General features: G+C 32.9%; 4 protein-coding genes and 1 long non-coding RNA gene across 6 annotated transcripts; 1 reads left to right on the forward strand and 4 right to left on the reverse strand.

The window, feature by feature from the left end:
* Positions 1–1,364: 1,364 nt before the first annotated feature.
* LOC121120316 (uncharacterized) lies at positions 1,365–6,251 on the forward strand. Its single transcript, XM_040715170.2, has 3 exons — positions 1,365–1,653; positions 2,554–2,858; positions 2,911–6,251. The coding sequence occupies exons 1-3, from the start codon at positions 1,432–1,434 to the stop codon at positions 5,636–5,638; spliced, it is 3,255 nt and encodes a 1,084-aa protein (XP_040571104.1). The 5' UTR covers positions 1,365–1,431; the 3' UTR covers positions 5,639–6,251.
* A 2,659-nt stretch (positions 6,252–8,910) lies between these two features.
* Positions 8,911–17,924, reverse strand: LOC121120957 (helicase ARIP4). The gene is given in 7 exon segments (XM_040715832.2): positions 8,911–9,452; positions 9,455–10,372; positions 10,435–10,553; positions 10,621–10,823; positions 10,889–11,721; positions 11,782–12,482; positions 17,663–17,924. Coding segments are annotated over 7 exon segments (3,378 nt in total). The 5' UTR covers positions 17,754–17,924; the 3' UTR covers positions 8,911–8,939.
* Positions 12,483–14,016, reverse strand: LOC121120954 (uncharacterized). The gene has a single exon (XM_040715830.2). It carries the CDS (start codon positions 14,014–14,016, stop codon positions 12,724–12,726), a length of 1,293 nt encoding a protein of 430 aa, XP_040571764.1. The 3' UTR covers positions 12,483–12,723.
* LOC121120956 (uncharacterized) lies at positions 12,483–15,621 on the reverse strand. The gene is made up of 2 exons (XM_040715831.2): positions 14,998–15,621; positions 12,483–14,887 (listed from the first exon to the last, which is right to left on the reverse strand). Exons 1-2 carry the CDS (start codon positions 15,511–15,513, stop codon positions 14,186–14,188), a joined length of 1,218 nt encoding a protein of 405 aa, XP_040571765.1. The 5' UTR covers positions 15,514–15,621; the 3' UTR covers positions 12,483–14,185.
* A 2,339-nt stretch (positions 17,925–20,263) lies between the features above and the next one.
* On the reverse strand, positions 20,264–22,104 carry LOC121121025 (uncharacterized). 2 transcript variants are annotated; one of them, XR_011780875.1, is made up of 3 exons: positions 21,098–22,104; positions 20,979–21,037; positions 20,264–20,916 (listed from the first exon to the last, which is right to left on the reverse strand). It is a non-coding gene; the product is annotated as an uncharacterized lncRNA (long non-coding RNA). The 2 variants fall into 2 exon arrangements; XR_011780874.1 differs by having other exon boundaries at positions 20,264–21,037.
* Positions 22,105–22,329: the final 225 nt, after the last annotated feature.

Genomic DNA, 22,329 nt, shown 5'->3' on the forward strand with positions numbered 1-22,329 from the left:
TCCATCCCCGGTGCAACTGAGTATCAAATCTACGCAGATTGAGGTCTAGAGAATAATTTCTACCGAACGAGATAGCGGTTTCTACCGAAATACTGGTCAAAATCGGTTTAGTAGAGATCTCTTGAGACCGCACCAAAAAAAATAGGTCTTAAACCGAGTCTCAACACAAATAGATAGGTGCTTAAATTTATTGTAATTACCTGAATAGTGACCAACTTAGGCTGTAGCCCCTCCCATATTAAGAAAGTATTGCTTTTTACTATAAAAAAATTTCGTCATTGCGGCAAACTATAATTTTTGGGAATAGCTACACATTTTTGAAATTTCTTTTCAAAAAAATGTAATATTTTAAATTAAAATTTTTGAATAACTAGATTTTTGAAATTTTTTTCCAAAAAAAAATCAATATTTGAAATTATGCCAAAAAATTATTATTTAAATTTTTTTACAAAAAATTAAGTTTTTAAATTTTTTCAAAAAAAATTCAAAAACCAAGCCCCCTTGCCCCTGAATACGTACCTTTAATTGAAAAATTGACTCAAGGAAATATAAATGTATGTAGATATCATTTTAATGTGTTATAATAATATTGTCATTTTGATTGGCGGTAAATTATATGGGGAAAAAATTAAGGCATAAATAATTTTCATTTCCTTTGCTATCTAATGAAGGTAAAAACTATTTCTGTGCAATAGGCAATAATAATAATAATATTTTTCAAATTTCATAAAATATCAGGCAGTAGGATAGGACGAAGTGTGTGGGCAGGAGGGGTTGTATCCCCCACACCAAATTAAGGAATTTTGAAAAATTAATTTTTGAAATTTTTTTCCAAAAAATTTAATTTTTTGTTAACAGCTATATATTTTTGAATTTTTGTTCCAAAAATTTAATTTCTTCTGAATAGATATGGATTTTTGAAATTTGTTTCCAAGAAATTTAATAGTTAAAATTTCATTTTTTGTTAACAGCTGTGGATTTTTGAAAAAAAAATTCGAAAAATTGAATTTCTTGAGAATTTCCCCCTTAATTTTTTTTTACAAAAATACATATATATAATTCTGCGGAGGCCCCTGTAATGATATCCTACCCCATCGCCTTTTGTTGTAAAAGTATGCGAATTCAAAATCTATTTTCTCAGAACAAAAGAAATTTTAATTCCTAATAAGATGGACAAAAATAAACCCGGCTTTTTATCAAGTGTAACTAATATATGTACATACATGATATATATATATATATATAATAATGATTATTATGTACTATAAACTGCCTTGCTTTGTGTGTTCAAATGAACTCTTACATGTGTCATCTCACTTCATTGCTTTATTCTTGGCAAGCTTTCAAACCCAGGGTTCTCCCCTGCTATTGTGTAGGCATTTGTTAAATGATCTCAAAAGTTGACTCAGTGCTTAGGAACTCCTTCTAAAGATGCCGCGTATTGATCCACGACTTGTTCTGGCCAAGCGTTTTCCTCTTCATGCCGCTGTGGATCAATGCCATATGCCAACAGTTCTTAAACTACTGGGAGAGGATGCGGAATTTCATGTTGTACGTAAAGTACAAAACTATGATACAACGGTCATCCATTCTGCATGTACACTCAGAGGAATTCAAAACATTTCAGAGGACATTCTTAAACATCTAATTAAGGTAACCTACTTCTTAGTTTGGATATCTCTAGTACTTACCTACTTAACTCAGGCAAAGTCTAAAAATAAAACAACAATTTAAACAGTACATTGGATAGTCTCATTTTGGGGTTTATATCCCCCAAAAAACTGACTTTGGCATAGTTTATCGGCTCTCAATGATTTGCAATTTCTCTGTTTTATCAAAGATCCTCCATTTTGTTCTACGACTTTAATCAATTCAAATAGAGCTATTTTTTCCTACGTTACTTCTCTCTATCTTTGATGAAACAGGGAAACTTCAAATCATTCACAAAATCCCCTTAAATTATAACAAAAAAGATGTGCAATATTTTTTACTGATATACCAAACACTAAAAAATGTAATAAGTACAGTTTTTGACACAATATAGTTAGGACGGTACAATATGAAAAAAAATGACCAATTGTGATCCAAAACTCTTGTATCAAGAATGTTTTTTGAGGATTTTTTATTTGATGGTTCTTGAAAAAGCTTTTGAGTAGCCTATTAAAAACAAATACTTTATTTGTAATGAAAGAACAGTTAACTATTTACTCTTCAAATGAATTACTTTTGCTCAAAAACAAATAAAAAACTGAGACGTTATTCCTTACATAACAAAGCCCTTAAAAAATTGGTTTCAACTATATATAAAATGAAATAAGCCATTGCAGAGAAAAGTTTTATATTTGTGTAAATCATCATTTTTTTTCTTAGTCAAAAGATAAAAATACAAAGAAAAATCTTGAACCCCAGATTTGATACAAAAAACCAAATTACAGATTAGTTTAGTAATACATATTAGAATTAGATATAGAGGTTAAAAGTTTTTAGGTAAGTTAAATTTTGATGGTTTGTGTTATGAAGAAATCCAAATATATCTTCTTTTTTTCTCTACAGGACGGTGCCCCCATTAATGAAACGGACTCCATAGGACAAACTCCATTACATTATGCCATCTCAAATCCTAGTCTTGCAAAGACTCTTATACCGATTTTATTGGCGGAAGGAGCTCATATCAATGTTCAAAGAAAAAGTGATGGTTGGACAGCGTTGCATCTTGCAGCCATGTTCGGAAGGTCAGATCTTGTAGGGATTTTGCTTAAAAACGGAGCAAATCCTGAACTAAAGGACAATGAGGGTAATAAGCCCCAGGAAATTGCTCGTAAATATCGGTTTCATGCTCTTTCGGATTTATTGAATAGGTAAATATATATTAAAACAGATTTTTGAATAATTATATATCTTATTATCAAGTCCGAGGAAGGATCATATCCCCATTGTGCCCTCTGAGAAGGATGTTGAAGCTGATATCATGTCCCTTCTTACTTACAAAAGAAAGGATGATTACCAAAAGATAAAAATGAAAGAAAAGTATACAAACTGGAGGGACGATAACCAAAATTCTTTGCTACATTTAGCTGCCTGGAATGGAAATTTAGAACTTTGCAGATGGTTTTTTGATAGCCCAAGAGGAAGAAAATTATGTAGTGTACAAAATGATAATGGAGCTACTCCCTTAGCTCTTGCCATCATCAATGGACAGATCCAATCTGTTGAAGAGTTTTTTATGAATAAGTATTCCAAAATCAACATTGATTTGAGTGCTAAAATACATTCATCAGGTGAAAATATTGCTCATTTACTTATCCAGTATTTACCCGACGTTCATCCCAAGTTTATTTTAAAACGAAAAGACTTGACCTTTGAGGTCCTTAACGCCCAGGAATCTCGCAACGGAAACTCTCCTTTTCTTCATTGTGCCATGAGAAATAATAAATTTTCATTAAAAAGACTTCTTCGTTCTAAAGCTGTTAAGGAGAGGCAACTATTAGACTTAAGTTTAAGGAACAAGTTTGGAAATTCTTTATTGCATTATCTTGCAGAAAATAAGGACGAGGCCAACTTTAGCACGATTTTAAATGACTACAATGGTATAATCACTTCAGAAATAGCCAATTTAAATAATGCAGAAGGAAATACGTGTTTGATTGTGTGCCTAATTAGAGGATCCCCGCATATGGTCAGAGATATTCTTCAACATCCTACTGCAAGTACAAAATTTAATTTAGCTTATAACAAAGGTGGACTCTCTCCACTCCATTTGGTAGCCGAGCAAGGTAATACTCTTTTGTGGAATATTGCAGTTTCTCATCCCAGCTGTGACTTAAATGCTCGTGATCCTGAAGGAAATACTCCTTTAATGACTGCAGCTATTAGAGGAAGCTCAAAAATGTTAGAATCTTGGTTCAGTTCTACCTCCAAAGTCTCAGATTCAGTTGATTTGTCTGCTTCTAATACAGAAGGAGATACACTACTATCCCTCTTTATAAAAAATATACCGGACAAACATTCCCTCGCCTCTTTTCTATTCTCGGTAGATCTTAAAACAATTGCAAATCAGCCTAACAGCTCGTCAGAATATCCTATTACAATCGCTATTCAAAAAGAGAATTGGGACGTTGTTTCGATCCTTTTAAGCCATCCTAATCTCAGAAACAAAATTGGAGAAGAAGAAACAGAGGGTGTGATTGATGTTCATGTAATTGTGCCAAAGACAGGGTTCTCACCCTTAACTTCCATTCTTACAGCACATGTTAAACTAACGAGACAAGTACAAACGCATACTATGAAAAAACAAAGAGTATTAGCTGAAGAATGTAAAAAGAAATGTGAGTCTCTCTGGAGCTTGGTTAAAACTCTTCTCGAGCGAGAAAGGGAAATGCATGGCCCCACCATGGTCCAAGGTAGAGATGGAGGAAGTGCTTGCATTAAAAAACAAATAGAGGCAGGGAAGTTAATCAGGGCTCCTGTCCTTGATGAAGTCATATCCGAATACACAAAGTATTATCAATTTGTGAAAAAGAAAAAACCTATTTCGACCTCTGCACCTCTTGTCACGAAAAAGGGTGTCGAGGAGGTTGTGGATAGTAAACAAAAAAGCCCATATGAATTAGAAACTAAAACAAAAAAAGTGGTAGATTCGACGAAGAAAAACAACTCCGTTACCATGGAGGAGTCAAAAGATACAAATGGTGATATCAAGGAAAATACATCCTTAACCCCAGATAAGATACCTATAAAATATATTAGTAAGGATGATGTAAAAAAAATATTACCAGTAGAAAAGGATGTCACTATTTTCGATGTGGTCAATAGAAATAAAGAAGGCGATGAAGGTTTGCACCAAGTGGAAATAGTGCAAAATGGTTCATACTCTGATTTGATCAAGGTAGAGGAAAGAGTAGCCTCGACATGTACCAAGATATCTGAAGACCATGTCATCAAAGAGACGACAAATAAGGATATTGGGGTTTATTCAGTAGGTATTTCACTGAAACAGGAGTCTAAGTCCATACTCAGTGAAACAAAAACGTCATACTCTATTCAATTCGATCAAAAATCATCCGGTTCGCTCTTACCAGAACAAAAATCATCTGGTTCTCTTTTGCCAAATGAAAAATTGTCTAATTCTACTTCAGTTGATCAAAAATCGTCTAATTCCACTTCAGTTGATCAAAAATCGTCTGGTTCTACTCCATTAGATCTAAAGTTATCTAATTCTACTTCAGTTGATCAAAAAGCAGCTGATTCTACTTACGTAGATCCAGAATCATCGCTTGATCTACTACTTAAACTCGAAAAGCCCCTCAAAGATCCATCTCTGACTTCATTGAACTCTGAAGAACAAAAGTTTCAAGACTTTCTGAAATCAAAACTTAGTAGTGTATTAAAGGCCACAAATGATAATGAACAACCTTTGACAAATGAAAAAGATTCCAAAGAAGCCAAATCTGATCATAATAATATACTGGAAAAGCTAAAAGAGAACGTTATTTCGAATTCTCTCTCAGTAGTGCCTTCCATACCTCCACGATTGAAACGTTCAAGTGAAATGAACAACACAAAAGACGCTTCGACCCAAACTCAATCAATATCTATAAAAGTTTGCCAATGTTGCTGCACATGTGAGACATCATCTTGATGCACTATCACCATTGATTGTGCTCTCCATTCTATTCTTGACCATTTATATTACAGAGACAAAAAGAGAAGATGTATCGTTTCACTTTTGAAAAAATCATCAGTGAATCCTCCCTATTCAGGATACGGATAAATTGTTCTTATACTTTGACACATGAAACTTGAAGCACATACAAGATATTTTTAGACTATCGCCATTTTTATTACAATTATACAAAAATAAAAACATAAGATAATACATATTAATATATTTTTTTCAATATAACCAGGGTTGGTTGTACCGTGAGCCTGGCTTAGGGCAAGGGGAAGGTGAGGGCCCTATTTTATCATTTCTAACTTTGAATTTATTTCCAAGATTTTGTTCTCAATTTTTCAAACGACTTTTTTTTTTAGAAAACATAATATTTGATGCTTTTTTTTAGAAGAAACCCACAATCCTATTTTTTTACTTAGAAAAATGTTTTTATTAATGTAATTTCCTCAGCTAACAAAGTTGAAAGTATGTTATATTTTTTCCCTCCGTTTGATTATTAGTAACCAGGATTACCCCAAAGGATACTGGTTAATTTTGATGAAACTTGCTACGAAAGGCCATTAAATTTTGAGAAAAAATGTATAATCGACCATAACTTTCTAAAAAAATGAGCTACATAACTAAATTTCATTATAGGGCGAGGTTTAGGACTCTAACGAGTGCCCATTCTAATTAGATATAACTTTATAAAATCTACTCGTTTAGGGTACCTATCTTTTAATAATAAAGTGCAGGGTTGGGGCAAGTGCCTCCTCCCTAAAGCCGGCCCTTAATGTACCCTCCTTTATTATCTATAAAAAATGAAGCAATATGAACTATTTAGAGATAAAACGTCAGATCACTTATTGATAGAGTTTTTGAGATCATTAATATTAGTAATGAAATTAGTAAAAATTTAATATTTCAATTTTTTTCCACGGAAAAATCGAGCCCCCTCCCGAAATATAATCCTGTGGACGCACTTTGAATTATGTTTATTTTCAAACATTTTCACACAATTTTTTTTTATTAACGGCAAATCTTTTTAAATTGTAATATAAGTTTTATTCTTTCAATCAAAAAAATAATTATAGCTTCCGAATAACCCCTTCATTTTACTTGATTTTTGTATGATTAGACAAATTTTGAAGGAACTATACTCAAGATAACTTAATAAATATTTTATCTTTCGAATGCTTGAATGCTTTTTACCTCTGCCAACGAAGTTTATGTTTTTGCCTCTATTTGTTTGATAGTCACTAGGATTACGGATCGATTTTGGTCAAACTTGGTACGAAGATTATAAATGTTCCCATGTAGGATGCCATTAAGTTTTGAGAGGTCGAGGTAGCACAAAAAGTAAAAAATGCATAATCGAACATAACTTTGAAACAAATTAAGATACAGAACTCAATTTGATTTTAGGCGGAAGTTTTGATTTCTACCAAGTGTTCATTCTTGCTATTAATAGTCATTAACTTTAATTTTGATCTAGGTATATAGTTATTTCATTTCGAAATATGGCTTTGAATCGAAATTATACTCGATATGATTTTATTAAAATTAAAAACTCAAATAGTCAGGAAAAATTCTTGATATTTGACCACTAAGTATGAAGGGTACAGTTGCATCAACTGCTACAATTTTCCACGAATAGTTTATTCTTCTTTAGTACCTCCGCCAACGAAATTGAGCGGAGGTTATGTTTTTTTCTCTGTTTATTTGTTTGTCAGTCACCAGGATTAAGGTAAAAGTTACATGTCGATTTTTATCAAACTTGCTATGAAGATTAAATATGGTCACTGTAAAAGCCCATAAAATTTCGAGAGGTCAAAGTAACGCTAGAGATTAATTAAAAATGGATAGTTGACCATAACTTTGGAACATAACAAGGTACATAGCTCAAATTGGAGTCCGAATGTAATTGTAGTAAAACTGCTTCATATAACAAAAAATCCAATTTAGGAAAAATGGCTATATGGGGAAATTTGCGCTCTACGGAGTGCCCATTCTAGTTTTGTTTGTTTTTCAAAAATAGTTTAAGGGGATTTTTAACGCATGTGCCATATTTCCATCATAAAACCATACATTTCATTAATTTATTAAAAAGTTCCCGGATAGAAAAACAGGGGCGAACGCAGGAGGTAGGGCAGAGGGGCTGTTGCTTCCCCCCACCCAAAATCTTGGTTTTTCTTTTCTTTTGTATTTATCATACAAAAATGATAGCTCTATAGGGGAAAAAATTAAATACTGGGAAAAAATTTGAAAAGATTTATTTAAAAAAAAGGTAATTTGGTCCAATTCAGGGCCGGAAATTTTAAAAATCCCAGCCCAAAAAAACAGCAACAACCCTGCGGGACGCAGGCACCCCTGAATGAAGGCATGTCTAGGGAAAAGAGGACGGGTTGTCCACCTAATATATTTTCTGTGGCATCCGTAGGATTTTATCTTGAGGAAGCCTTATATTGTAACAGAGACAAAATACCTTTTATGAAAATTTTAGACTAAACATCTTTAGTAAGGCCCGAAAGCCAAGGTACATAACTATACACAAAGAATCCATGATAAAAATTTCCAATCAGCTTTTTAACACCCTGTTATAGTTTTACCGTCACTGACCTAGTCCAAGCTTTAGTAAGTTTTAAACAATTTCCCCACATCCGATATAGTAATAATTATCAAAGTATAAATATATAATAGACACGTATAAGTTAATTTAACAATGGGATTATAATAACATTATAGCACTTTATTATAATCTAAATAATTAATTCATCATCTCAAGTTTTGACACGTTTTAACTAAAGGAAATGGGAAAGAGAATGTATATTGTATATATTACATATATATAATTTATTTATATATAACTTTATCCGTGTGAGATTGGCTAACTGGTCGAACATCAAAAATAGAGAGAAAAAACACAAAAAAAAACAAACAAAGAAAACCAGATTATAACACAACTTAAAATTAATTTCTAAAAATTGAGTAGGTATAACATAACAAAACTGTACAAATCATAATAATAATAATGAGATAGTAGTTATTGATAGACGATATTGTGTGTGTGTATGTATGTATGTAGACAGTAGTAGTATAAGTATTGACAAACAAATGATTAATACAGAAAAAGTCTGACAACATTTCTTTCATAAGACTATTTTAAACGGCACAACATTATGTGTGTGTGTGCAGTTAGTTCGTTCGTAGTATATGCATGTAATGTAATTATTTAGTATATTATATATATGATTATAAAATATATAATATATTTGTGTGTTCCAGTAGCTCATGTGATTGCGAGACTCCCAGGGCCAGTGGTATTATTATGTTCACTATCAGAGTCTGAGAGAGTCACTACCTCAGTAGAGGAGGAGGGCGATGGCTTCAAAATTTCTTTAAGGAGCTCAGGCGGTAATTTAATTTTAATAACTTGGTCTCCCATTCGAATATAAATTCCTTTCGATGTTCGAATGATCATTACTTTTTGCCCTCTCTTGAGAGCAATTAAAGGAGAGTCTGGAATATTGGTAGGAATCAAGAGATCATTTTGTACTACTAAATGCTTAAATGTAACTCCTTGGCGAGAAAGGGCTTCAGCTGGAAAAGAAGAGGAAGAAGGATCCATAGCTGCTTGATTAGCTACAGAAGGGGTCATTCTTTTTTGGAACTCTGAAAGGGGACTAGTGGGTACTGGTAGCTGTTGTGTAGTCTGATTATTAATGTTATTATGGTATTGCTGAGAAGGAATGGGATAGGAGGGAGAATGAAGAGGAGGATAGGAGGAGGTTCCCCCTCTCAAAGGAGATCAAAAGATGAAGATGTACCACTGTTTGCATGTCCTCCTTCAGCTCCTTCTATGGACGGAGAAGGAGGCCATCTTACATTTTTAGAGTAGTCTACATCAGTTTTAGGATAAAATGCTGAGTATGAAGGTCTTCCATAAGATATTTTGGCCTTCTTCTCAATTTGATAGCTCCTCTCAGCCAAACGCTTTTCAGCTTTTGAAAGTTTCTGATCCCCACGATCGATCAGTAGACTCTCATGCGTAAAGGGATTACAAGTCAACAAATCATAATAGTTTCTCACAGTGTTGGCAAGTACGCTATCCTCAGTTTTCATTTCAATTTTGAATCCATTAAGAGGAGGATCCTCTTCATTAGATCGGAGAAGTGTCTGGATCTCTTTGGTTTGGAAACGTAGCTCCGGATTAAGTTCATCTACAATTCGATTGGACATGCCCTGCTTGTTAATCTGTCGATCGTAAATTGTTCTTTCAAGGCAATTATCAACAATTAGACGATAAATGAAGGAAGTCTTCTTTTGACCATAACGATAAACCCTGCATACAGCTTGAGAATCATGACAAGGATTCCAAGAAGCATCAAAAACAACAACCCTATTAGCACCTATCAAATTAATTCCCAGGCTGCCAGCCTTAGTTGATATGAGAAATAATTTGATAGAGTCATCTTTGTTGAACGTTGATATCAGTTTTTCACGCTCAAGGCCAGAAGTACTTCCATCCAGGCGAAAATATTTCAGTTCAGGCTCTTCTTTTTTTAAAAATTCTTCTATTAGATTTAAACTCAAAAGAGACTGACTAAAAAGTAACATTCGATCGTTTTCTTGAAGAGTTTTACGAAGAAGTGAAAAAAAGACACACATTTTCGGAGAATTCTCTATCAATCCAGTTTCGTAATTATCCATAGAGTCATTGATCTAAAATACAAGATTAATAAAAGTAAAAAGTTACTATCAAATACCAAGCTAAAAACACATACCCAGTCATAATCAATTTCTTCTTTTTTGAAAGATACCTTACCATTCTTAGGATTGATTGCAACTCCAAATTCATCAAAGTCAAAATCCAAATCCATAGCATTATTAATTTCTCTTTTTTCTGGTAAAAAAATAAAAAAACTCAATTAGAAATGATTGAAGAAAAAAAAAACCCTTCTTAAGCTTACTTAAGAAATGATACAATACATCAGGATGATTATAAATCTTCAAAGCCACTGCGAAAGCCTTGAGAGGATTGGTAACTGAGTTCGCTCCCAAAAGATCTTTCATAAATGCTGTATATAAATATCTTTGGAAAGGAGTCATTCTTAGCATGATAATATGCTCTTCCTTTGGTGGTAAACTCTTGGTCAAAACGACATGGCTTCGTCTGAAAAATAAAGAAGAAAATTTATAAGTACAGAAAATTAAAAAAAAAAAAATCATGTAAAATACCTCTGTACAAATCCTTTCAGTTGATTATGTAGAACATGTGCTCTATGTTTCATTAGTCTCACATCTTTAGGAAGAGAGTCTGCACACTGCCCATTCTGAATTGGCCTTTCAAACATATTAGCAAATTCCGTTTTTGTTCCCAAAAAGTTAGGTCTAACAAAGTCTACCATACACCAATATTCCATAAGATTATTCTGAAGAGGATAACCCGTCAGAACTACCCGACGACGGGTTTTAACAGCCTTGAGAGCACTTGAAATAGAAGCATGAGAATTTTTTATTCTATGCCCTTCATCACAAATAATTAAATCAGGGCCTGGATCTACCAGAGCTGACTGAACACTATCCAAGGTAACTTTTTCTTTATCTTCTTCTTCAATATCTATACATTCAGGACCTTTTCTCTTTCGTTTTTTTCTCGGTTTCTTATTAGCAAGCTGTCGATAAAGTTCATATCCCATGAGTAAGACTCCGCCTTTACTATACCAATTCTCAATAAGACGACCTCTTTGATCCAGGTTTTTACAATTATCATTTAAAATAAAAACCTCGTAGTCACGAGGCTCAATTTCTTTCGACCAAGAATAAGTAGAGGAACTAGAACTAGGGATCCATTGGTTATATTCATTAAGCCAATTTTGTATGGTATTTATAGGAACTATAATTAATACACGCTTTCCTGGAGTATATCGGAGAAATATATCCGTAAAGCAAACTACTTGGATTGTTTTTCCTAAGCCCATTGAATGAGCTAGAATACAACCATAGCCAATACTGTTATAATTTGAAAGAGATTCTATTATATTATCATAGAGAAATCGAATACCTCCAATCTAAAAAAGAACAATGATACATTTAAAGACAAAACTTTGGTGAACAAGAAATGAGTATACCTGATGAGGTTTTACGATTTTTTCTAACTGAGGAATAAGAAACACATCTGAATCTTCTTTGGGGTGTCCAATATTAATAAGAATTCGACCATTTTCATCAGCAACATTAAATCTATCATCCACATGCATGCCAGAATTAGAAGGGTCTTCGATCTTAGCATCATCTTTTTTAATAGAGATCACTTCAACGTCGTCATCACTTTGGCCCAATCTCTTGATATTCTCATTCTCCGATCCACTCGTACTCACTAGATTGATAATATCGGTGGTTTCTGATTTAATTGACAACGATGGAGGTTTGTGGTATATTCCGTTTAAGTCAGAGTATCCATCATTTAATATTTGTCTTTGATGCTGCTCCATTCTAGCTCGCATTTGAAACTCATGAAGACGTTTTAAGCGATCTGCTTCTTCAGCTCTCGCATCCTTAGTGCGTTCATCTAAATCTTCATCTTTTAAAACAGTTGATATGTTTTTTCGCCGATTTCGATCTTTGCGACTGAGTTTCCTTTTTTTCTTATTATTTGGGGAAGGTTCCTCACTACCACTCTCTTCCTTACTCTGGGGACTTTCGGAACCTTCCTCATCTTCGTCAAGCTCTTCATGTTCCTCCAGATGCAGAAATGGCCCACCTCCTCCATCTTCGTTGGTAGAAGTAGACGGAACTCCTTCCTTCATGTTTAAAAGTGAACTCATCAAACCTGAAAGATATAAATTGTAAGAATTTTATTCTGTATAATTACTGTACATATTGTTATTTTAAGAATGCTATTTATTATATTTGATTTTTCTAACTGAATTTATTATTCGTCAAACAATCAGTATAAGTAGATATTCAAATAAAGCAAGCAACCAACTTCTTCATTTTGAGTGGATCACAAACATCTTTGATGGAGCTGATGATATTATCCAAGGATTGTTTTTCTTCCTTGCCCAAGAACATTAACAACACTGACATTCTTTGAACTTGCGAAAGTCCGAGTAATATATCAGGAACATGGTTTTTAGCTCAGCATTTGTAAGAAATTGAGACTCCATCACCTGAATCATACTTGAGAAGACATCAGATTCTAATGAATGCTTAAAGAGTGAAATAAAATCCTTGGGAGGAATAAGTGCCAAAAATCGTCCCTGTTCAGATTCATTTCGTAGTGATCTCCATGTAGAATAGAATTGGAGGGCTGTTTTTGGTTTTACCAACTTTTTGGGAATGTATTCGGACTCTGATAGTTGTACAATCTCTTCTAAACTTTTACTAAGATCATTGTCGACGGTTTCGTTAGAATTTATATCCTGCTTATTAGATTGTGTCCCTACATCATTAGAAATTTGTTTGTCTAATACATCCACGATGTTAATTCGTTTCAGAGGTTTTTTTGAACGTAGATGGGGAGGAATTTCAACAGGATAAATGATATTGGAGTCGATTCTTTTGGTCGAAACTTCTTTCAATAAAGTTGAGTTTGTGTCTTGAGAATGAATGACTTCACTTTTAGAAGAAACTTCCTTCGCAGGCATCTTGTTCCCTTTAAGAAATGCATTCTTCATGTTTTCTTCAAACGATGATTTTGATTTCGTAGTTTTTTCCTTGTTACTATTATTGTTTTTAGCTTCATCTTTTTTGCGAATAAGCTTTTCGATTTCAGTTTTTGCCATTTTGTTTTTAGGTTCAATTTGAAGTACTTTTTCATAATCGTTGATGGCGTCAGAGTAACGTTTCAAACCTGACCTAGCGTAGGCTCTGCGAATATACGCCTTAGCATAATTTGGATCCAACATTATAGCAAGAGTACAATCCTTTTCTGCCTCTTTTTCTCGATTTAGTTTGAGTAGTGCCATTCCACGATTAGCAGCAAGTATAGCACTTTTAGGATCACATTTCAGACCTTCTGTGTAGCAATCTACTGCTCGTTGGTATTCTCCTTTCTTGAAAAACTCATTTCCCTTATCCTTTTCGACAACAGCCTTTTGAATAAGATGCAAAGAATTCAAATCGTTATTTTTGTTACTATCAATGGACTTTTTTGATGATTTAGACTCAGGTTGATTTAGCACATTCACTGAGCTATCGGTAGAGGATACTTTTTTGTTAAAAACAGCGTTATCGGAGAGTTGAGTGTCCTTGGCATGCATTTCATCCTGCCATGAATCCAAGTCTCTAATATAGCTATTAAGATCTTCATTGTTCTCTTGGAGTTGTTTTTGTAAATCCATGAAGTCCGATTTTGGAATCATAGTTTACAGAATATAACTGGAAAAAACTTAGAAGAAAAAAAAACCACTATCAATAAGTTGAAACTAAATCTTCAAAACGGACGTATAAGGGCCTCTTTATTCAAAGAGTGAATATCACTTAAAATAAATACAAATTTCTATGAACTAGTCACTAAAATACTTATTTTGATCACTCAAAATATTTGGAAAATAGAAGAGAAACATTGTATCCACCAAATCCAAAAGAGTTCTTTAAAACATAGGGTTTTTTGTCTGAATTGAATTTTTCTGGTTTTTGAATTACTTCAAGGGATTCACCTAGTATTTCACTGTCTAGATTTTGAATATTGGCGGTAGGAGGAATCGTGTTAGACTTAATAGATGCTGAAACAAAAGCAGATTCAACTGCTCCTGCAGCCCCAAGTAAATGTCCAATATGGCCTTTGTTAGCTGTAATCTTAATAATGGAATCCTTGAAAACCCTCTTGATGGCTTTCATCTCAGCCTTATCACCAAGAGGAGTAGATGTAGCGTGAGCATTAACATATGCTACCTTTGATGGATCAAGACCTTTCAAAGAAGCCTGTATGGCTAATGCAGAACCTTTTCCGTCCTCCCTAGAAGCTGTCACATGGTTTGCATCCCCTGAGAGTCCATAACCAAGGATTTCACAGTATATTTTAGGTGCATTCCTTTTCAAAGCGTGTTCTAAATCTTCAAGAACAAGTACACCTGCTCCTTCACTGATAACAAAGCCGTCACGATCCCTATCAAAGGGTCTGGAAGCAGTTGAATTGTTATGTTTCGTACTCAATGCTCTTAATCGACAAAAGCCAACGACTGATAATTCATTTAATGATGTATCCACACCACCCGCAATCATCACATCTGCCTTTTAAAGTTAATGAGTTATCACAAAAATCCTTTCTATGCTTCAATTAGACTAATGGAAATAATGAATGAAGAAGACCTTAGGAAGGATTTTTGTAGATATCTGCTTACGTCGCCGGATTGAATTAACCGAAAGGCGTCTCCAATGGCGTGTGAGCCTGTAGCACAAGCTGTGGAAACGGAGTGTAGAGGCCCCATACATCCATATTTCATGGATATGAGTCCTGCATAGTTTGGGAGTATATTAGGGATGAAGTACGGACTTATTTTGTGGGACTTCCCTTCTGAGAGTCGATCAAACATTTGACCAATGTATTGGAGATCTGACATGGCCATTCCTATTGACACTCCAACACGCTCTTTATCCCACATATCCAGGGACGCATCCTTCAAGGCTTCCTCTGTAGATAGTTCACACATTTGGGAGCCCCTTTTGATGGACTCGAATGGGAAATCGCTGACACGACCGGCAACTTTTGACGGAAGATTAGGGAAGACATTGGGAGAGATTCCAGAATCTAAGGGATTGAGAAGTCGGGTCCAGTTGGATGCTAGACCAATCCCGAGGGGAGAAATAACTCCAAGCCCTGTAATAACGACACGCCTCGGAAAGGAAGACATTCTCATTCTTCTTCATTCAGCATTCTCCTTCGCCGTGAGTATATATAAAATATTAAAACTAAAAAGATGTTATTGTCATGACAGTATTTTGCCCTCAGAGGGCGCCACCTTCCAGCAGCTTCATAGTCTGGTAGTATTGTCTATTGGCTAGTTCAATTCTTCTTCTTTGTTGCGTACAAGTTGCGATTTCTGTACAAGTTACAATTTATTCCTTTTAAAATAATTATTTAATTACAACATAGATCATTCTAATGGCCAATTATTAATTAGTAGAATATAATGTACCACAGAATACTTATATTTATGTAACTTCTATTAAAATAGAAAAATTTAATCATTAATATTTCAATCATCCCCTCGCAAGCACTGTAAATCCTTCATCTAAAATTATTTCTTGGTTGCAACTTGTACAGTTTGGTTTGTACAAGTTACAACTTGTACAGAACAAATACAAAATATACTATAACAAAGCATAACCTTAAAGAATTATACATCTTCCAATCTGTTTATTTATATCGATATTAATTATTATATATTATATTATTCCGTTTATATAATCCATATATAACTAAAATATTCTTCTTTTCCTCTATTTTCTGAGCTATAGCTAGAGGAAGAAATAATCTTCTTGATGGTTTTCTTTGTTATAGGGTGAACATGAAGCTAATAGGAAGGTGTAGCTTGTACGCACATTTGTATTTTATTTCTTCCAATTCAAAACAAAGGGAAATTTAAAAGGTTTTGAGAGTTTTATGATAATTACTTTCTCTGTTTACAACATTATGTTTTATAAACTCTAAAAATGTAGGTATTTTAAATTGAAACAATAAACCAATCGTTTTGTACGCTGTTTTGTTGTCATAAGAGTATCACACCAATGGACAAATTATTATATTAAACATAAATGAATTTATCATTTACTGAGAAAATTAAGAATACAGTCAAATCTTGATAAAAGCAATCCTTCCATTCCAACAAAAATGTTGGTCTTATCAGAAATTAAAAAAACATTTTTGATTACTTAAGTATATTCTTAACCAATGCAATGCCAATTTAGTATTTACTATTAATTTTAAAGTATATTTACTTCAAAAATATAGTCAGTTATGTTTTTTTAAGAAGATTGGTTATCCCTTTTTGAATTTCCTCAATGGTGGATTGTCAAACCCATTATTATATTGAACTAATTTTCTTCCATTACTGTAACAGAATGGAATATCTCATAGGAATTCGAAATATATTTGGATCTTTCTATCTTTGAATTTTTAAGAATTTTCTAGCAAAAAAATACACCCAAAAGTTGTACTTATCTAGATTTTTTTGTAGTATCATGTTGCGTTTTTGCGAAGTAGTTGATTAAGTAATGGACTTGTATGTGAGACAATATTGCTATAAAGCAAATTTTTGTCTTATTTAGATCTGTTTGTACTTCTTATTATTGTTTTTAATAATGAATTTTTCCTTGAGTTTTATACAGAATAAAGATTTATTATAGAAGTATTGCGGCTTACATAATTTCATTGTTTTGTAGTATAAAATATCTCGGAACATTAACAATGTAAATATCAACATAAAATCGCACTGAATTGGTGAACTTTCATTCGTTGGAGAAGTATTTAAAGCCACTTATAATGACATAGAAGGTACACAGACCCGTAAATGCAACGTTAGTTTACCAAAAACTTGATGATTAAGAACAGATGAATAAATTTTCAATTATTTTTTATGATGAAAATTGATTCGGAACTCGAGTATATCACTTCTTGGCGTTCCTTCCTAAACTTATTAGTGTCAAGTTCTGGAATTCTACTGTAGTAGTGAAAAAGTAGATAACTATAACATCCTTTTGACCTTTTGTCTGTTTGCAAAATACAATGAAAGTGTATCTACGATAGTTTCAAAATGGTATTATCTCGAAACCTTTATAAGTATTCTCTCTCTCTCTCTCGAGTCACAAAAAGTACAAACAAAGTCTGTTAAAGACAATTATGTATAAATTAACATTATATAATTTCATAACAAAGGAGTCGTAACTATGTAATGTATGGGTACAAATCTAATTATACACGTGATTTAGGTTTAGATATATATTATTCATTAATATATGAGATCAATGTGTCAGTTGCCTAATTTAACAATAATAACAGTGACTTACCGTTAATCCACTGTTGATTTGGTTCTTTCTTAACCTTGACATCCTTTGGATAAGGCACCTTAAACAATTTTTGATCTTCTTCCTTTCCCATAATTTGATAAACTTTATATTAGTGTGTGTAAAAGATAATGTGTAACCTACACTTTTGTCATGGATTCAAACTTTAAAGTGGAATCTTAAAAAATTGGAATTTTAATGTAAATAGGTTCAAACGTTTTGAAATGGATGGAACAGGCTTCCCTCTCTTTAAAAAAAAAACTGCAGAGAATATTACTTTTATTGCATCCAACACTCGTTTTTCGTTTTATAAGAAAAAGGGGAGAGCAATGCGTATATTTTACATAGAAATAAGGTGTCAGTTTAGTTATTATGCGTAATAAGCTAATCTTATATAATTTAAATGTTATGAAAATTCCCTGTTCGTTCATGCAAATCATTAAATAAATAAATATTCGATATGTTTTAAGAGGGACTGGGAAAAGCTTACTTACACATTACACATGTTGATGTTCTATAATAATTTCAATCACATCCTTAGGTACAGCTCAAGGATATTTCGCCGAAAAAGCATAACCATATATTTGATTATTTTTTATGGGGCTCATTAATTTATAATCTATTCATTTATTTATGAGTGCTGAGTCGGTCCAGTAACCCTTCCCTAACTCATGGGCCTATTTGGTATACTAAATGCACTTTTTGAATCTGGGTTGTGTTCGCAGTTTCTAAAATCCGCCCATCCTACCTGCAAACGTACTTTATACCTTTACCCTTATAATTTATGTCTTTATGCATATATATAGTATACATTTTTGAACTTTTTATTCATAAACAAAATACTTTTGTTGATTCAACTATGCTAAAAAAATCCAAGAAAGAGTTTTCGAATGTGAACTATAAAAAAAAAGGAATATATCATTTAAAGTGTTCTAGTACTAAAAAAGTTTCCATACAACACGGATTTCATATAACTCAAAATTATCTTGTTCCTAAAAAACAGAGTTATGAGGGATCCCCTGTATTTGAAATATATTTCGTGCACTAACTTATTGCCAGTCAAATTCTTTTACCCTTGGATTTGGGTATATTTAAGGATTTAAAATACAACAGATGAATAAGTAACGAAAAGTAGTCTTGTCAAGTCAATTCAATCTGAAAAAAACTTGTCCACCTTCTTTATAATTAGTCTATAAATATTTTACTATGTAACATCCACCTCCTCTAACTATGAAATTATTTATCTGAGCTTTACTTATGCTTTATATATATGTGTGTATTAATTAATTTATACTGAACTCAAGAAAAATCTTAATGGGCTATTAAAAAATAATAATTATGAACTTGAAAAGTACTCGAATGTAAATATTCAAGGAATTGAACATTAATTCGAATGTAAATATTCAAGAACTAAGACTTGGGAACAAAGACTTGAGACCAGAAAACTTGTACATATTATACAGTGAGCCCTCAGTCCATTCCGCTTTGTTATTCTAGGTTGAATTTTTTGGAATATAAATACTCATTATTTGAATAAGATTAACTCATTTAGAGCTTTTTTATTACGTATATATTATTTTTATCAATTAGTAGCGTATGTGTTTGTCAAAAGACAAAATTTTGCCTTATTAATATAGAAGATAACTCGCCAATAAATCATCTGTTTAACCCTCCATTTTTCATGAGCTCACTGACGTAACTTATCAATACTTATGTCAATTCATATTTGTTCATATTTTTTTTATATGATGTGATGACTGATGTCTCTAGAAAACTCACTAAATACAGTTTATCCTGTATCCATGTTCGATGGTACATTCACACAGAACACTATAACCAGAACCGACAAAGTCGAATCGAGACCACAATATATTGCTTATCGGTCTCGGTTCTTGTGCTTCTGTTCCTTTATAGAATATACAATATATATTAAAAAAAAAAAACTTTAATTAATGAGTCTTTTTTTTTTTTTGTGCAATTCCAGCGTTTTACAATGATTTATTTTTACATCACTAGGGTAATACAGTTGTATCTGAGTTCATAACAACTTTAAAATTACTTCACTATTTTCAATTCCATATATCATACCGACTGCTAGGCAAGACATGGAGGTTTTGACGTCATAGAGAATATCAGTGGTACTCTAATAATAATAGTCAAGGATGGCGATATATAGCTCATAGTAACAGTTATTCTCTATGACGTCAGTGCGGTGGAAGTCAAATATCCATCGGAAAAGCGTTTAGGTACTATAATCTTGTATTTTTATTAACCTTAAATTATTATTATTAAACCTTGCAGCTAATATGTATTTTTTAGTTTGTTCATGCCCTATTGTCAAGCTCCACATTTTTAAACTTGTTCTTATTAATATAGCTACGAATATTTATTCTTAAAGTACTTCATATCTAAAAAATGTATTAATTATTTATTATATAGAAAAGGGATTCTTAACCTTTTTTCTCTCCAATTCCCTATATTTTAGTGAGCCAACTCTTTATTTCCAACCATAGCAACGGTCTTTGACAAATTCGATTTTAACCCATGCAGTGTTTAGTAAATAAATACAAGCTTTGCTTTTTTGTGCCATTTTACGACCATTAATTATTATTTTTTAAATTATTTTATTTCTCAATTTAGTTGGTCCATAAAAAACATACAAAAATTCAACAACCGACTCATACAGGTGCATGAAGGGAAATGCAACTGGTGTTCGATGCCTTCTGCTTCCTTTGGGAAGTTTTCAACTCGAAAGCTGAAGGGACCCCTCGTGAACTCCATCATTGGGCTGTTGCTTTTGAAGTCTAGAAAACGTTGCTGAAACTCGTCGAGCAGTGTGTTGAGGGTGATGATAGTTTCACTCTTTAGAACATCGCCTACGCCACCTGCAGTCTCGCTGATTCGCACCAACGTTGAAAAAGCCATTTTGTTGCAGCCAGTCTCGAAATGGCTTCGCTTTTCCTGCACATTCACAAATATTAACCCTTAACATGCAATATCATCACAACACATACACACTAAATAAAATAACCATAAGAGTATATTCAAGTATGAGTAATTACTTAATAATGAGAGATCTGTTATCCACCTATTACACCTAAGAGAGACGAGACAGGAGAGAGTTTGCGGGGAGTCGCTGCTGACATATCTAGCCCAACAGTGTTGTCAGTTTTACCCAAACATAGCTTACAATACCTCATATATTGGTTGATTTTGTTATTTTAACCGTCTGTAAATGGTTGTGATTTGAAATTTGGCTGAAAATATAGTTTGAATTTTTGAAGGAATGTTTTTTTTTGTTTGAAATGTCATTCCTCACTTGCCAATTCCGCCATTCTCCACAGTTAAAAAGCACTGATCTAGATCATCATGAGCATCCTAAGCAAAAACAAAAGATCAAATAAATTAAATATTCACAGAGATATTCAATATATTAACTAGTCTAAATAGTGACGTAGAAAAATTTACTCATTGGCCATAACGGGTTAATGAACTCTCACACTCTTCAATCTATTTTGGCGCCGACACACAGATATTTCAAATCTTTTTTCTCTATTAAATCGAATCAAATTTAACTCAATTAGTTTTAGTTCTCGTACGTATGATTTCTTTTATTATTCTAATTTCCATGTGGGGAAATACCGCTGGGAATCGTGGATATATGGAGGACTGTGCAAAAACACCTTTTTCTCGTCCAGCTAGTACTTTGTTGGCTAGCTGAAGCCTTCTTATTTGAGGGTTTTTTGAATATTTATGACTAGAATATCTTTTATTACTTGGTTCGGAACCATATTCTGAAAAAAATGTACGGAAACGAAAAAGATTTGTGGCTGCCTAGCTCTGTCTATATCAACTGCAAATAACAAGGTCTCACTATAGAACATATTTTTACCATCTCTTGTAATTTATAAAAAAAGGGAAACTGCTCAAATATAAAAGAATAAATAAAATAAAAAATGTTGTTTTTTTCTAAACGAATCATCTGTTTATATATAAAAGAGAGATTGTGTGTGGCTGTAGATGTCCTTTATACGTTACCAAACCATTGAACCTAGGAAGCTGAAATTTTGCATGGGTCCCTATTTTGAGCTGGGACAGGCTAAAACGGGAGTGTCGATTTTTGGGGAACTGATATAAGGGGGGACTATTCTTTACCCAAAACTCAAAAACCTTTTTTGCAGCTCAAGGAAACTAGATAGGGGGTTAAGTTATTTACCAATAAGTGATTGGTGTTTCGAAAGAAACTATAGGAATTACTACGTTTTCAAAATCAAAAAAGGTACGAACTAAAAATTGCAATTTTGTTTATTTCAGGTGCAAAAAAATGAACTTCCAACGGACAATGGGGTAATTAAATGGAATAAAGTTTGTAGAAATTTGTCTGTAGATTGTTTTGCATATAAATTGCATATAAAATGCAAAGGTTAGAAGATGCAATAATAAGAGTATTTAGGGGGGGTAGTTGCTATTTACCTTATTTAACTGGATTGATTTTGTGTGAAGAATCCAAGAGAAATAGAATTAGAGCTATCAGGATCTTATTCATATTATAATTATTAGTATATAGTAGTATTTTCTTAATATTATTTTTATTTTCTTTTTTTAATTTGACAATTTTCAATATGATTTCCCTCTTTCTACTTAGGCCAAGCAACGTCGGGGTAATCCAT

This window comes from Lepeophtheirus salmonis, chromosome 6, assembly GCF_016086655.4.
Source record: "Lepeophtheirus salmonis chromosome 6, UVic_Lsal_1.4, whole genome shotgun sequence".
In the NCBI taxonomy this organism is placed as follows: domain Eukaryota; kingdom Metazoa; phylum Arthropoda; class Copepoda; order Siphonostomatoida; family Caligidae; genus Lepeophtheirus; species Lepeophtheirus salmonis.

Bases quoted from the DNA above. Each gene is read 5' to 3' on its own strand.
- LOC121120316 (XM_040715170.2), top strand. From the start codon at position 1,432: ATGCCGCGTATTGATCCACGACTTGTTCTGGCCAAGCGTTTTCCTCTT. The intron at 1,654-2,553 runs GTAACCTACTTC...TTTTCTCTACAG, and splicing joins TTCTTAAACATCTAATTAAG to GACGGTGCCCCCATTAATGA. The intron at 2,859-2,910 runs GTAAATATATAT...CTTATTATCAAG, and splicing joins CTTTCGGATTTATTGAATAG to TCCGAGGAAGGATCATATCC.
- LOC121120956 (XM_040715831.2), bottom strand. From the start codon at position 15,513: ATGAGAATGTCTTCCTTTCCGAGGCGTGTCGTTATTACAGGGCTTGGA. The intron at 14,888-14,997 runs GTAAGCAGATAT...TAACTTTAAAAG, and splicing joins GGTTAATTCAATCCGGCGAC to GCAGATGTGATGATTGCGGG.
- LOC121120954 (XM_040715830.2), bottom strand. From the start codon at position 14,016: ATGATTCCAAAATCGGACTTCATGGATTTACAAAAACAACTCCAAGAG.